Source organism: Polypterus senegalus, chromosome 5, assembly GCF_016835505.1.
Source record: "Polypterus senegalus isolate Bchr_013 chromosome 5, ASM1683550v1, whole genome shotgun sequence".
NCBI lineage: Eukaryota > Metazoa > Chordata > Cladistia > Polypteriformes > Polypteridae > Polypterus > Polypterus senegalus.
In genome coordinates this window covers 121917577-121935213 of record NC_053158.1, presented here as the reverse complement: position 1 = coordinate 121935213, position 17637 = coordinate 121917577, and the positions used below count along the sequence as shown (strand labels likewise).

General features: G+C 37.5%; 1 protein-coding gene across 1 annotated transcript in view; it reads right to left on the bottom strand.

Annotated features, from left to right (window-relative positions):
* The window catches only part of cul1b (cullin 1b), a 173229-nt gene that overhangs the window by 64712 nt on the left and 90880 nt on the right, over positions 1-17637 (bottom strand). Inside the window, exons 10-14 of the mRNA XM_039753311.1 lie at positions 14183-14290; positions 13989-14095; positions 6804-6852; positions 1044-1175; positions 582-699 (exon numbers count right to left, since the gene is read on the bottom strand). Of these exons, the coding sequence (XP_039609245.1) occupies positions 582-699; positions 1044-1175; positions 6804-6852; positions 13989-14095; positions 14183-14290 (514 nt within the window). The remainder of the gene's footprint in view (positions 1-581; positions 700-1043; positions 1176-6803; positions 6853-13988; positions 14096-14182; positions 14291-17637) is intronic.

Below are 17637 nucleotides of genomic sequence, written 5' to 3'. Positions count from 1 at the left end.
TTAGTAAGTGTGCACTATTTATTTTTGTATACTACTTATTTATTATTAAATTTATTTAATTATAATTAGTTTTTTCTTTGCTTGTAACAATTTCTTTGACAACTTTTAAAACACACTGAGCTACATGCTTTCTTTAAAAATGTGGTATAGAAATAAATGCTGTTTACACTTGAATATCTGCTGTAAAGCTCAACGGTAAAAAAAAAAAAAATAAACAATGGCATGCTATATTTCAACAAATGTGAAAATGCTCAAATATGAATAATCTTTATAGTGGCTGTACAGAAGCATATTTAGTACAGACATTTGATTATCCGATTGTGTTATTTTTCTCCCTTATTAGCAACTGCCCTTTTACATAAAACAACATTTGTAAATTTTTGTATATTGATTGTGTGGAGCTATTTTGTTCTTAGTTCTGTGGAACACCAATAAAGTTACTGTTGCACTTTTTAAAGAAAATATTAATAATCTGTATTAATAGAACATTCTGTAAGAATTCCACTGCATTTAATGCAGTAAACTTTTAAGGGACTGGATTATATGTCCTGCTTCAAATAAAATACTAGTTTAAAACTTACAGTCTAGTGGCTCAGAATTGGACAGATGCTTTTTAAACTGTTCATTCAAATCTTTGCTGACTCCAATATCCTGGAACATCCGCTGAAGTTTAGAAGTATATTCAAAGCCACATGCTTGCTGTAGGAATAATTACATATATTTTGTTACATATATAAAGAGTATACACAAAACCATGTAAAAAATAAGAAATATGTATGGAATCCATACACACCATGATTCATAAAAGGCAAAATTAGCCATGTACCCAAAGTACTTATTTGGCTTGTGCAATTATTAACTTCAAGTTTGTTAATACACTGTTAAAATACCTGAATGACTCAGTTCTGAGCTAGCATTTTTTAAAATTAATATTATATAAAGACATCCATGGAATAAAACTTAATGTTCAAAAATAAACTTCCAAGAATTACAACATATTTTAAAACATAATTTTATGCTACGAAAATGCTAAGTTGCTGTACCTTTAGCTTGGAAATCATACTGGCCTCAGCATCATCACTAGCACTGTTCTGATGCACTAATCTTTTTGCTAACATCTTGGCATAAAACTTCTGAAAGACGTCTTTGTCTTCAATATACTTAAATACAACCATCTGGAAAAAAAATGCAAGATTAATTAATCATCACGGCCACTAAGCTTTCATTTTTAATTTAGTAATCAGCTAAGTAAAACTAAACATAATTCTTGGTTCTGAATTATGACCATTATAGAATGCAATTCTTCACCTGACTAGTCACTAGTCAGGACAAACTTTACCGAGATCCTAAACCATAATATAGAAGTAAATGGAGGACTGACAGTCATCATATGACTAGACTGTTCTGTTAAAATGTAAATATTTCAACTAAAAGTTATTTAATTAAATAATTCAATAATTGAATATTCATAGTGTAATATACACTTATGCTTTGAAAAACAGGATCTCAAACTATACCAAAAACAAATCTCAACTAATTCATATTTTTTTTATTTTAATATAACTGAAAGATTGACATAAATATGTGCTTTAGATGAACAAACATATAGCTTAATGTACTTGAGATTTACTTCTGGGGGTGAATGGAGGAAAACAGATTTCTGTTTGAATCAGAGTATTTATGAAGAGAATCAGAGTTATATGAAGAGCAGTGAAAGAATATAGGAAAGTCAGAGTCAGCTTTCCAGTATGACAAGGTATAATATACTGTATTACAAAAAGTCTGCAACACACTTTCAGACAAAAGCTAAGAAGCTGCTGCTAATGAATGAGGTGACAAGAGGCTATAGGGCAGTATTTAAGAAACAATTTAAGAAGATTAATAACAGAAGAAACAACAACAGTAAAAAGTCAGGTAATGTCAGGAGTCAAGGACACAACTGGAATATTACATAATATTACCAAACTTTAAAGAAGTCACAAATTAAGCAAGCAAAAAAAGTAAATAAAACCAGGTGGGAAGTCACCATGGCTAAGACTGCTGATGCGGTTGTAATCCAGCTAGAAATGCAAAAACTACTAGATTTTATAGGGGTGTCTAAGTTAGTAGGTCATGATAATATTGAAATTTGGGAATGTGCTTTAAGACTAGAATGATGACTGCTTTATTGACTCTCGGGTTTAGGAGGAACAATGTGGATACTATGCTGGCCATGGAAAAGTAGGCTAACTCTTTGTCTTTCAACCGATATTGTATATGAGGGTCAAGGTTGTGTGCCAATCTTGTTCACATGTGCTTTGTGACTATGTACCCTGAAATATATTATGGAAGGTGCGACAAGGGCATTAAGTCTTGGGATCAATATTGCACTTCACTTGGGTCCCCCTCTTCTTTCTCTGTTTCACTGATCACTCCTACCACTTTCTTTTATGTGGACTCGTTCCCTGGACACTTTCTACTACTAGGACATGGATTTTTACACGGCGAGACTCGTATATTCAGGTAGTGAACTTCAAGCTCTTAGAACAAAGGCCCATGCTGGTGTGGTTACCCTCTTTTCCTGACGATGTAAGAAGGCGGTATTGTGGCAGCAGAGCCGACGCTAAGCTAAAAGCTAAGTGACTAACAAGAAAGTGGTGTTACAAGCCTTCGGTGCCTTCTGTGATCCTGGGAAATGTGAACTCACTACCAAATAAGATCGACAAACTGGCCGCGCTGGTGAAAAATGTCAGGACCTACAGAGAATCCAGTTTTTTGTGTTTTTGTAAAACATGGCTAACAACTAGCATCCCAGATACTAGCGTGGAGCTACCCGGGTTTAGAACAGTTAGAGCGGACAGAGACGCAAATACCTGCGGGAAGTGGAAAGGAGGAGGACTCGATCTCTATGTGAATACAAGGTAATGCAACTCTGGATATGTAAACGTCAAAATCTCCACTTGCTGCAGGGACATCGAACTGTTGGCCATAAGTCTGCGTCCCTATTACTTGCCCAGAGAGTTTGGACATGTCATTGTTGTTATTGTTTACATCCCTCCTCGGGTGGACAGGAGATAGCGGGTGACATCATCCATTCCGCTGTTGCTAAATTACAAACACAGCACCATAAGGCGCTTGTGCTAATCGCTGGATATTTTAACCAAGTGACACTGGACAAAACATTGCCTGCCTTCTCCCAGTATATGGATTGTAACACCCGGGGAAATAGGACAATTGACCTAGTGTATGCAAACGTTAAAGACGTATACAGCGCCACTCTGCTGCCTGCGCTTGGGAAAGCAGATTATAACCTGGTTCTGCTTCAGCCTCACTACAAACCAAGAGTGAGGCAGCTATCTACAACCACATTCTCATTGAGGAAGTGGTCCCCTGAGGCAGAGCAGGTTCTGAGAGACTGCGTTGAAACTACGGACTGGGATATCCTGCAGGGGTCACATAATGAGAACTCTGAGGAGGTTGTTGACTGCACTACAGACTACATCAACTTCTGTATGGGCATTGTAGTTCCAATAAGAACAGTACACTGCTATGCTAACAACAAGCCATGAATTACAAGTGACGTCAAGGGCCATTTGAACCAGAAGAAAAGGGCTTTTAAAGGCGGTGATCAACATGAGCTCAAGCGTGTGCAGAAGGAACTCAGAGTTCAGCTCAGGGCGGCGAAGCAGTAGTACAGGAGAAAGCTGGAGCAGAAGTTGCAGAATAACAGCATGAAGGAAGTGTGGGATGAAGATCATCACTGGCTGCAGCTCGAAGCAGGGTGCCACCATCGAGAGAGACATGGAGAGAGAAAACCAGATGAACAACTTCTTTAACAGGTTTGACCACCCTAACCCACTCTCACCTCGGAGCACTGCACCCTTCACCCATCCTTCTGCTGATACCAGCATAGGAGAGAGTTTCTCCCCCACCCACAATTACAGCAGCCCAGGTAAGCAGAGAGCTGAGGAGACTTCGTGCCAGCAAAGTAGTGGGTCCAGACGGAGTATCGCCAAGACTTCTGAAGGCCTGTGCGTTAGAGCTGGGGAGTCCTCTACAGCGCATCTTCAACCAGAACCTGGAACATGGGAGAGTCCCGAGGCTTTGGAAAACATCTTGCATCACTCCAGTCCCAATGGTATCACACATCCTAGTGAGCTGAATGACTTCCGGCCTGTCACTCTGACGTCCCATGTGATGAGGACCATGGAGCGGCGGCTGCTGCTTCACCACCTGTGGCCACAGGTCCGCCACCCCCTCTATCCTCTGCAGTTCACATACCAGGAGAAGGTGGGAGTGGAGGATGCCATCATCTATATGTTACACCGATCCCTCTCCCACTTGAACAGAGGCAGTGGTGTTGTAAGAATTATGTTTATGGAATTCTCTAGTGCCTTCAACACCATCCAACCTCTGCTGCATAGGGAATAGCTGACAGAGATGGGATTAGATTCATAGCTGGTGGAATGGATCGTGGACTCTCTTACAGACAGTCCTTAGTATGTGTGTCTCGGGAGCTGCTGGTCTGACATTGTGGTCAGCAACACAGGAGCACCGCAGCAGACTATACTTCCTCCAGTCCTGTTCAGACTATATACATCGGACTTCTAACACAACTCGGACTCCTGCCAAGTGCAAAAGTTTGGTGACGACACTGCTATCGTGGGCTGCATCAGGAGTGGGTAAGAGGAGTAGTATAGTAACCTAATCAAGGATTTTGTTAAATGGTGCGACTCAAACCACCTACAACTGAACACCAGCAAAACCAAGGATCTGGTGGTGGATTTTAGGAGGCCCAGGCCCCTCATGGACCCCGTGATTATCAGAGGTGACTGTGTGCAGAGAATGTACACCTATAAATACCTGGGAGTGCAGCTGGATGATAAACTGGACTGGACTGCCAATATTGATGCTCTGTGCAAAAGAGGACAGAGCCGACTATACTTCCTTAGAAGGCTGGCGTCCTTTAACATCTGCAATAAGATGCTGCAGATGTGCTATCAGACGGTTGTGGCGAGTGCCCTCTTCTACGCGGTGGTGTGCTGGGGAGGCAGCATTAAGGAGGACGCCTCATGCCTGGACAAACTGGTGAGGAATGAAGGCTGGGCAGTTTGACATCCGTGGCAGAGCGACGGGCGCTGAGCAGGCTCCTGTCAATCATGGAAAATCCACTGCATCCACTAAACAGTATCATCTCCAGACATGGGAGCAGCTTCAGCGACAGACTGCTGTCACTGTCCTGCTCCACCGATAGACTGAGGAGATCATTCCTCCCACACACTATGCGACTCTTTACCCCTGGGGTAAACGTTAACATTATACAAAGTTATTGTCCGATATACCTGAATTTTTATCACTCTTTAATTTAATATTGTTTTTATCAGTATGCTACTGCTGGAGTATGTGAATTTCCCCTTGGAATTAACAAAGTATCTATCTATCTATCTATCTGCAAGTTGGCAGTTGTAGCTGCCTTCATTATGTTTAACTGAGGTATCAGACTTCAGTAAAGATGAGCCTACTATACTCTCCTGTTCACATTTTTGTGATGGAGGTGGAATCTTTCACTTGCATTGGGAAAGCTTTTCCAGAACTGGAGACTATTGCTGGGGATAGGGCGGTCTGTATCTTCAGCTCAGTGTCAATTTAATTTGAGTATTACACACATTTCTCATGGATTTCAGACATTATTTTCTGTTCCTTTGCTATGCTCTTTTGAATATTGAATTTCATAATTTAAAAGGTGATGATTGTCAGTTTCTTGTGTTTTAGTATATTTTGCTTTGAAGAAAACTGAAAAAGTTCAGATATTGTGGTATTACTATAAACTCAGTTGGGTCTTCTTATATATATATATATATATATATATATATATATATATATATATATATATATATATATATAAAAAAGCCTGCAAAAAGAATGTTACTCTCACATCTTATATCTAATCATAACCCACAAATAATTTGTTCAGTATACTAATTAATGTCTACTTTATATTTTATTAAAACATGTTAATGAAAACAAAGGAAGACTACGCTCCCCCTTAAGAGAGCAGTGAATTTTTTTTTTATTAGATACATTTAAAATTGCCAAAATAAGCATGTGAGCACACTAATATACATTTTTTAAAATCATAAATAAATGCAAATGATGAAACATATGGGAGACTGATATATGGTCATTGTTATTCAGATGCTGCAACAAATATTTAATAATGAAGACAAATTGTTACTGCTTTCATTTGATTTTTAATTTTACATAATTCTATAACTAATATATAATATTTTTTGTGTATGGTGGGGGATCTCTAGATCTTAAATTAGAGAGGTACAGAAAATCTATAAATGTTTGGTTAGAATTATAACCCTAGTTATAATGAGTTCTACTAAATATTAATCATATGATTGTAGCAGCCTTTGGTAACATTGTTAAATGAAAAATATCAAACACTACTGAATGCAAAATATATCATGCCTGGACTATTGCCTTATTAGTTAAAATTATAAGCTAAAAATGGAGACACTTTCAAAGCAGGTAATATTACTGAATACAGTCTTCCTTAACAAAATAAGGGTTTAGGGCAAATGACTGTGCAACAATTGTTCTGCAGCTGTCTACAGTACTTTAATCTGATCTTAGATTATACACAAATCCACTTGAATATTACAACCTTTAAGCTGAAGCTCAAGTTGCATTACTTGCAGTTCTCTGATGCTTTACCTAAAAATAAGCTTTAGTTTGATCTTAATTTCATTCTATTAAATACTCATAAAAATAAGACAACTTAATAGATTAGTGAAAGTAGATGAAAAAACACACACCACTTGATTTAAGGTGTCCTCTAACTCTGCTTCTTCTGGATTCTTCGAACTTTAAAAGAAACAGTAAATTAACACACAATGTAAATTATATGTTTTAATTTAAATATTATAAACATGACTAAAACGTTAGACTTTCAACCAAGAATACACCATAAACAGTAGACAAAATTAGGAAAAATATACTATTTGCTTGAAATAAATAATTATTTGAGAACTACTCCAAGAATGACTGTCCTTCCCAACAGGAAAGAAATTCAATACCACAGACTGCAAACCTGAGACCACCTTGGTACCTGTCCTGTTCTGTTTAAAGTGTTTACTGCAGTGGGAAGACTTGAGGAAGATCTTCTACTTGTATCTTAAGCTGGCTGTAACTCTCATTATGACATATTACTACACACACACACACACACATATTGATATACATACATACACACACACACAAATTCACCAGCCACAATATTAGGTACACCTAGCTAGTACAACACCTGTTTGGACTGCCTTTTGCCATTAGAACTGCGATAATTCTTTGTGGCATAGATTCATTTTCACAAACATTTTGGTCCATATTGACATGATAGCATCACACAGTTGCTGCAGATTTGTTGGCTGCACATCCATGAGGTGAACCTTCCTTTCCACCACATCCAAAACATGCTCTATTGGATTGAGATCTGGTGACTGTGGAAGTCATTTGAGTACATGGAACTCATCGTCATGTTTAAGAAGGCAGTTTGAAATGATTTGAGCTGTGCAACAAGGGGCGTTATCCTGCTGGAATTAGCCATCAGAAGATGGGTACACTGTCGTCATAAAGGGATGGACATGGTCAACGTCACTACTGAGGTAGGCCTTGGAATTTAAATGATGTTCAATTAATACTAAGGAGCCCAAATTGTGCCAAGAAAATATCCCCCACACCATTATGCTGACACCACCAGCCTGAACTGTTGATATAAGGCAGGACAGATCCATGCTTTAAAGTTGATGACGCCAAATTCTGAACCCAGTCAAAAAAAAAAAGTTAAACCACACCAGTAAATTGCCTGCTTTTTGATATGTTCAAAAGACAACATTAAAGGAAAAGTGTGGCATTTTTCAAGTCAAGGTAACCTTTTCACGGTCATAGTGTAAAGTAATTTTCCATGGGTAACTGTATACCAAAGTGAAGGATTTTTTTAAAACATCTTAAAAAATACAGCACCTATGTTTGCAGTGCAAAATCCAAACATAAAATAAAAGCATTAAAAATATGTCAATTTCTCAATCTAATAATGTTCTTGAGTATTGATCATCACCATGAGGTTGCACAAACACAGCAAAGCAGTTTATTCATGTAGTTATCTGACAAATGTTTGCTGTGTTTATGAAGTCCACAGCCTTCGTGCTGCCAGATGGAGCTGGTGGAGTACAAAGGTTTAATAGTTGTGGTGAGTTCAACCGGAGTCTCTGCCCAGTTTTTCTCTTTTCCATTCTGCTTCAGGACATAAAACCTGAGATATCAGATAGATGAGCTTCTTTTTTATTTATAAGCTTCACAATACCAATCTTTCTTAATCCTCATAGCTATACTTTACATTGAACTTCCAGATGAGCATTCATTAGTTGTCAGTTCTCCTGCACACACAGCCCTTCCCACTGACTAAAGACAAAAGCACGCCTTATTTTACTTTATCGTAGTGAATCACTGCCTATATCACATTAGGTTATCAGCTTTACGGGAGTGTGCCACCAACTGAAAATCACTGGAAAAGTTGCATAATGTGACATAGCCTTTAATGAGAATAGAGAGAAATCTGAGCTTCATCAGGTGCATCTGAAGAGGTAACCTTTAATGTGTTCATTTTTAACAACAGCCAGTATATGATGTGCTGTCATTTTGTAACCGTGATAAACTCAATTATGAAATCAAAGATACATTTAGCCTCCATGCAGAACTGTATTGTTTTAAACTGAATTATGGGACAACCATTTACTATTTTTGCACTTTTTATAGATTAGGTGCTTATGCAACCCTTAATATATATTTATATAATGGACATGTCAATATGACACACCTCTTGTTCTTTTTTTTTTTTGTGGGTACTGCTATTTTGTTCTAGTTTTATGTGGCCTTTGCCACATTGTTTATGCCAATAAGGATCATGACCAGATGTTACCCGTACGTACTTTTTACTCTAAATTGTGGTGTGGAAGTATTTTAATCCAATTATTTTGAAAACAATACAAACAGAAAATGCAAAAACTTGCAATATTATTTTCACATCTTGCGTATATACACACGACCAAGTATATAAGAATGAAAGGCAATGTCACGATAAGATGCTTGACTTTTTCATTTACATAAAGTAAAAATCCACTCGTGACAGTTGCCTTTGAACAGATAAGTCAGCAGTCTGCAAGGAAATATATTATTTCCAGTTTCCTTTTGTTGTCAAAAAAATACCTCAGAAATGTAGAAGGCACGGTTTCTGAAATCAAGTGTACGTATTCAGTAAGTTTTAAGGTTTTTGTTTTTATGTTTATATTTGCTCCTTTTACAACCTTTTTTAACTGCAAACATAGGCAATGTGTTTGTTAAAAATTTATGATCGCTTTAGAGCACAGTTTTCCATGGTAAATTCATGTTCATCATGATTTTGGGGAGAAAAAAAAAGTAAATTTTACACTTCTCCTTAAGGTTGTTACTGGATACATTTTCACACTGTTCAAGCTTTCAAGTAATGGAACTAAGGATTTTACTTTTCAATTCAACCACAAACTCCTTAAATTATGGCTTCCCAAGTCCTATCCTGGAAAACCATAGTAGGTGCAGGTTCTTGTGCTTCATTTTAATTAGCTTGCTTATCAGGACTCCCAAGTCTTAATTGTTTATTTTGGTATTAAGAAGGTGCATACACAGTTTTTAAGATTGTCTCATTTTCTTAGCCAGGTGCAGTGTAACAATGATAAACAAATGACAAAACAGCTGTAGGTTCTTCATCTATCAAGGTCACTATAAACCTGTAAAATCCATCACTAAGTTTTTTGTTTTAATAAAATATTTGGAAGAAAATGGAAGAATAAAAAGATGAAGAGTTTTAATTACTAATGATTTAGGCTACAAACCACATGGAGGACATTCTTGGAAAGGACAAATCTACAATACAAGAATGACCTTATATGAAAAAATGAAACCACTATCAAGCCAAAACAAACTAAATAACAATTAAATTGTCAGCAAAGATCAGCTTCCAATTAAACAGCTGGACTGGAACAAAAACCTACAGCCAATGCAGTCTTCCAAGAAAGAATTTGACAACCTCTGATTCACAGTGGTGTGCAAATGTATTCAATCCCCTTGGAAGTCATCATAATTTTCTGCATAACAGAAGATTTGTGCACATATTTATCTATTTAGTACTTTTAATATGAATGCTTATGCTGTAACAACACATCTCTATAGTCAATATAAACGATATTCTGTAAAACTCAAAAGTTAGTGCTTGCAAAAGTATTTAAACTTCTGTGTTTTGGAAGGTCCAGATTTACGCAAATGAGAAATAAATCACAAACACCACAAAGGTGATGACCATAGTTAAACATAATTAGTTACTACTTGTGAGTCCTTTATATCTCTCTGGATATAAGAAGCACCCTTTGTAAAGGCCATAATCTTTGTTGGACAAACACTGCAAAAATGAAGACAAGGGAGCATTCTGTTGATGTGAAAAACAAAGTCATTGAATTGCACAAGGCAGGAAATAGCAACAAAATATCCTGAAAAGTGTGAATGTCCTGGTAAGCGCTGTTCGATCCATTTTTTATCTTTAGAAAGTGGAAAGTTCATCACAACACCCAGACTATTCCAAGAATAGGCCATCCCTCAAAACTAAACACCAGAGCAAGACATCAACTGGCAAGAGATACTACCATAAATTCTCTCTGAAATGCTCTTTGGCTGAAAGTGGAGTGAAGGTGCATGGGTCCATAATTTTAATTACTCTCCATAAAACAGGCCTCTACCGGAGGGTAGCAAGAAAGAAACCTTTTTTTAAGAAGGTTTACATAAAAGCATAAGAAAGACCCAGTTAGGATGTGGGAGGAGGTTTTATGGTCATAGGAGATCAAAATAGAACTTTGTGGTCAGACTTCAAAAGAGGTATGGAGTAAATCTACCACTGCTCATGCCTTAACTCTTTGAGGGCTGAATTTCTCTGAACCGCACACAAAGCAATGGTTTCAACATAAAACGTCTGTTGCCATGTGCTATAGCTGCTGTTGGTGCATGTTCGGCAACTCTGGCGGCCGTGGCATCTCGATGGCCCGCAGGAATGCACGGTGGGTCGGCTGTCTGGCGGACTTCGTACAACCGCTGGGCAGCAATGGCAGTTGCAGTGCGACGCAATATGGTTTGTACCTCTTGTCAACACAGGCGAACACTGCTGTAGGTATATCGGCTACACAAACGTGTTCAACACCACAATCAACTGGGAACTGATCAGCTGATGCTGGTACCTCACTTTTGTTTTTGATGTCCATCTTTTGATCACTTGTATCAAATTCCAAGTCTGACAAGTCAGAGTCCGATTCAGTGATATGTTGTAAAATGTCCATGGAGTATGTAGTCTCTCGCCAGATGTCAACGCCATTTTAGAGGATCTTTGCTCTTCCCTACCCATGCAGGGAATCAAGGTTAAATCAACTAAGCTGCTTAAGTTTACTTCTAGCAAAGAGAGTCAAATATAAACGTAAGGGTGATTTTTGTCACAGTTTATAGCTGATTACCATCCTCTACCTCTGAATTTGAATAAAAGTCGACATCAGCCCTGAAAGAGTTAAGAAACACCATACCGATGGTGAAATATGATGGTGGCATAAAATTGCAGGTGAACTTGTTCCAGTCTACGATGAACCTACAGCTCAGGAGGAGATTCATCTTCTAACATGACAATGACTCTAAGGCCAAAGTGACATTGGAATGGCTTAAAAAGAGGAAGTTAAATATTTTGGAATGGCCAAATCAAAGCTCTAATCTTAACCCTACTGAGAATCTGTGGAATTATTTGGAAACTACTGTCCAGAGGCACCACCTTATCAACCTTGAGGATCTCTAGAAATTCTGCCAAGAACAACTTACCCCAAAACAATTAAGCTGGTTATTGCAGCAAAAGGGTTCTTGGCAAAGTATTATTGGGTAGGGCTTGAATACTTATGCAAACACTAAGTTTGGAGCTTTTCTTCTTCAGTTAAATTTCTACAGAAAATAGTTTATTGTGACATTGGAAATGTATTTTTACAGAGTAAGAGTTAAAATAAAAAATTCTGAATGGATAAATATGTATACAAATATTTTGTCATGCAGACAATTGATGACTTTCAAGGGGATTGAATACTTTTGCACAACAGTGTACATTCTGTGCCAGAGTTCTGGTTTCAGTTAAGTACACTGTTGAGTACAGTGCCATGCATGCGTGTCAGAGGATCACACTCCAAGTTCTTCGCAGGTATGTGATACCACTCTGGGCCGAGATGTGGCTCTAACTCCAACTGTCTTGTCCTTTTTCTCCTGTACATTACCAAGAAACTGCCCAGTAAGGGCAACTGACTCTGCACTTTCTGGTCATTGCGTAATAAATACATGACTGCCTGGAAGGAAGCATCAATTCTGCCAACAACAACCAGAGCTAAGGAGCTCCATGATTTCCCAAAGGCAGACCAGAGAGCCTGATTAACTGCAGCCACCTTATTTTCATGGTGATTATTTTTTGTTTCATCGAGCCTTTGTTTTGTTTGGACAAAGAAGTAAACAAGGACAGCCAAGTTGGTGCTCCAAAAATTCTCTCTTTCAATATTTTCTTTCACAACCTCAACAGTTATGCATCAACTTACCACTCCATTTAGAACTGGCCATATATCAGTTACAAAGTGTACAGGTCATTGCAACTTAACTATTGTTTGGTGTGGGATACTGGTGCACATACTTCAACTGCCTGTATAAGTACCACAAACTAATCTTCGAATCATAATGTGTGCACGCCGGATCCATGAAAGGCAGCGTTTCTCAATAACTGGGTCACACTGCTAGTGGATCACAGATTGCCTTAGTTGGTTCACAAGTGGGGCACCTAAGCCACAGTCTCTCATTTACTGGGTTGCGACCCGGGTTGATGCAGTTAGTTTGTAAGTGGGTCACCTAACTGATTGGTAGCACTGTGTGATATGCTTCCCTGTTTTTAAGTGAGTTCATTTTACCAAGATGGACCCCCAATCACACTCATTTCACGAAGGGGGTGTTTTCAATTGCTGCTATTGGGTTGCTAATACATTGGGGGGAAAAAAAGCAAAACTGGGTCATTGGACCAGAAAGTTTGAGGAACACCAGTATAAGGAAAGTGGTGCAGGCCGAATTAATCAAAATTACCCGTGCCGGGCAGAGCCAACTGAACCAAATCTTAGAGGACCCACCAAGGGTCAGAAAACATATGAGATGAGATCCATTTGCAATTATAACAACAACAAATTGATTTATTACTGAAGTTGGTTTTGTCAATTTCTAGAATACTATTATCCTATTGTTTTCCTATGGCTCTTAGAAGCAAGTATAAATCGCTTCAACTTGGTCAGCCATTAATCGACGCAGGACTATGACTAAATTTGCTAAAACTGTATCACTAATCAGTAATTGAAAAAACAAAATCACTAGCTTGCTAGGCAAATATGGTTTCAGAAAATCCTAAAATGAATAAACCATTTTCAATTTTGCAAATGTAAAAATAACAAAAACAATAATAAAATATGTCTTGCATTTATGCTTGGAAATACAAAAAAGAAAACAAAAAACACTATATTTAGAGGAGACAATATCTGATAAATACTTTGGTATATAAAACAGAAATCTTAGTTTAGTTATATACATACCAGAAAAAAATTGACTCAGTTCATTCATAGCAATGTGCTACTGAAAATGTTGCCATTTGGCATTACATTTATTTTTAAAACCTGTTCTTTATTGTTTTCTATATTAGCTTTTTCCATCACATAATACAGCTTTCCCAATATACACACAGATGAGAATGAAAAAGTACCTAAGCAAAAGAACTAACAAGAACGATAAAACTAGAGACAGAAAGCAAAATTTTCATAGAATTATGTAGTTCATTTTAACATAAAACTAAACTGATGCTTAATACCAAGATGCCTTACCTTTTTTTCAAGAGAGAGTCACAGTATCTTGCTAAAAGCTCTGGAGATTTACTTGATGACTGAGCCATTTTTGTTACTGCGTTATTGTTGATGAATCTACCACAAGCCTGCAATGCAAATGGACACACTGGTGATCATAATTAAAATCCAATTGACAAGTTGTAATGCCAAAGTAATTTTTTTGTAAAACTCACCTTATCAAGAGCAGCTACAAAGCCAGCATCATTATTAAAAGCAGACATTACTAGGGCATTATATTTTTTATGAACATCCAAAATGGTCTGTACGTACATCTTGGGATCCTTGAAAAAATAAAAAGGCAAACAGAATTGAAATATGTTTAAACATTTACAAAAACATAAAATGGCAATAATAATGTCTATGATTTTCTTTGGTAGGAATCATTAAGTATGACATAGTATGCTCTGCTGCTATAGATAAAAAGCAAAACTAAGCACATTCTTCCCAAACCCCTAGACAAAGCAGCATTAAAAAGAAGTTAAATCTAAAGCTTAAATTTGTCAAATGTCATAAAATAAAACTCTTAGTTGCATGTCTTCCACAGAGTAGTGACAGTAAAAAAAAATACCAACAACAGAGGAAGAACTATAAATATACAGCACACTAACTGCAACTGAGTATACATTGCAATTTTTCTATCATGAAACAATGTCAGACTGGAAATAACTGTACCGAGTTTCAGTGGTTTGAAATAAAAACCATCAGAAAGAGCAACTTGTTTAGTGTAGGACAAATTGCAAGGTAAATTTTTTGTAGGACGCATTGGAAGGTAAAATTACAGAACTGGGGGCTCATGCATAACACTGTGCGTAGAAATCACACTATAACATGGCGTAAGCACAAAAGTGGAAATGTGCTTACACACAAAAAAATCCAGATGCATAAATCTGTGCATTTACCAACTTTCATGTTCTTCCGCTCCATAAATCCTGGTCAGCGTGAAAAGTAAAGCGCGTGCACACGCCTGCTGTCCTGCCCAGTCTCCTCCCAGAATTACACCTCTTTGAATATGCAAATCAATATAAATAACCCTTAAGCTCAGCATTCTGTGAAAAGGCAATGGCAAAAGCACGGGGGGAAATAGAACAAGTTCAGCGAATAGCAAGTGGAGGCAAGGAAAAACATACTATTTGTTGGTTTAAACAGTGGTATAAACAACATAAGGAAGTTGATCGAGTGACACTGTCAGAGAAACTTGAAAGCTCATGTTCACAAAGTCGCACAGTGCCCGAAATAAAGAAGTTGTCAGATATCAAAGAAGCCGTGAAAAGGCGAGTTGTAGCCCACCGTCTGAGTGTCACATGAAAACTTATTAGGGTACAGAGGAAAAATAAAAGGCACACAGTGGGGAGAAAAGCAGAAAATCTCAAAATTTCCACTTTAATCACATAGTTTATTTCATCATTAAAGTAGAACATCAAAAATTTCATCTTAAAATCGCTTCATTTACTAGTTTCTCAAATCCCATCTTAACTAAAGTAGCACGTTAAATGCTTTGTTTTGTATTTGATCTTCTAATGTGCTCTGTGTGTGTGAATCACTAGGTGCTTCCGGGCTTTCTCTTTCTCTGACAGGACACAGAATCTATTACATTTGTGATATTACAGCTCTCTGAATAATTAAAATACTGAGATGTATACTTGATATCATTTTCATGATGATAGGAGTTAAAACATGTTATTAAACATGGGAACACGGTGGCGCAGTGATTGTGTACGACCTTCGATGAAATAATTTATTGCAGCAGTATTGTCTCATTCTAATGTAATAACCCCTTTCCTTTCGACAAATACCCAATTGCCACACAATCAGCTCTTTAATAGACATCAAGCCATCTGTAAGCTTAGAACACCAATTCTTCAAAACTTTTAAGGAACATTGAAATATCTTAGTAGTACATGTTTAATTATTCTTTCCATCCAGTTTCACGCCAGTCCCAGCAAGCATACAGCGTGAGGCAAGAGCAATCTGTGAACGGAGCTCTAGCAGCTTGCTAGCGCAGCGACACCGTGTCCTCACATGTTTAATTATTATAGATTATTTAAATGAAGTTAAAGTTTTATCTGTATAATAAACATATTTTGCTGCATTTCATCTTAAAAACGATACCGTCATCATATGTAAATACGCACTTTATAAAGTGGCTCAGGTTGTGCAATATTATAACTGTAGTGCAAGTTTACAGTGAGGTGATTGTACTAATAAGTACAAACAGTTCTACAAGGAGCACTTGATGGACTGATTGAGTGCATGTATATTTCTGGACCGCAAGGTCTGTACAGGAAAGGTTTTGAAGTGTTTGCCGCGTGAGAGCAGTTCAAATAGGCAGCATGTGCTTGATACTGTATACCGATAATTCTTATTTCGATCAGCTGCTCCAAGTGATGCAGTGAGAGTAATATGGAAAAAGATGATCTGCTGTGGCAACCCCTAATAGGAGCAGCTGAAAGAAGATAAAGAAGGTGCAGTGAGAGTAACAATGCAAGAGCAGCTATGATATTTGGAATAGCTTGGCCATTCCGTGGACCATTATATTGTTACAGGTTAATTACTATCAGATGCATTAAACTAATAAACGATATGCAGTTAATTTCAGTGTATTTATAAAGCCGTGTCAGGGATGTGGATCTAAAAAAGAAATGGTAACCACACAGGAACAGTAACACTGCTTTGACGCCGAGTGCGCCAGTCTGCAAAACCAAGCGCAGAACTTGCGTACGCCAGGGTATGAGCTACCGTGGAAATGTGCGTGGCTGTATGCCAAGTTTAGGTTTTACATATCGCGATTTGAGCGTGGAACCAGGCTTACGCAACATTTTTGTGCGTATGCACCGTTTATACACGAGGCCCCTGGTCTGAACAATTTTACAAGGAACTGCACACACACTATTTTATATACGGGTAGGTTTCAAGCTACAGTGATATCAACTTGCAGCAATCATGCAATCAGAGCAAGCAACTAAAGCCCACATATTTATTTTCTGCTTAATGTCAAACAATTTTAATCTAGCAACTTCTATTTTTTTTTAACTTACAAATGAAGTAAATGATTTTTGATAAAGATGAAAACACAGCAGACATGACTAATAAAGCCGACAACACAGTTTAAGCATAGTACAGCTCAGGATGTATGTTATCACTATTTTCAATTATTTTATGCTTCTGAGCACTTATCATTGCATGTAAATGATGGTGCACATAGCCACACACTCAGTCAAACAATCTCTGTCACAAGTAAGTAGCTTGTTCGACAGCTGTCTGTTTAGCTGAATGGCAGAACCCGAAGATTATAACTCCCAACTTCCTATATCAATAGTCCAGCTGTGCAGGCTCAGAGGGAGTAGCTGCTGGGGCCATTCTCTCAAAGTATTTAATCACAATGGAAGTCTGTACCATGACGCTAGTATTATTAATATGGTCTACTACAGTTTTATTGACAAAGCCACAATTGTTGCCTTTTTAAAGAAAGTGGTGATCACAGATTATCTCAGTGAGATATTCAAGACATGATAATGACAACTAATTGATTGCTACAGGTATTTTAAATGATGCTTTTAACTGACTCAGATAAAAGAGAATAACACTTATTGTCATGGTAATAAATTAGCATATAAAAAACATCAGTTCA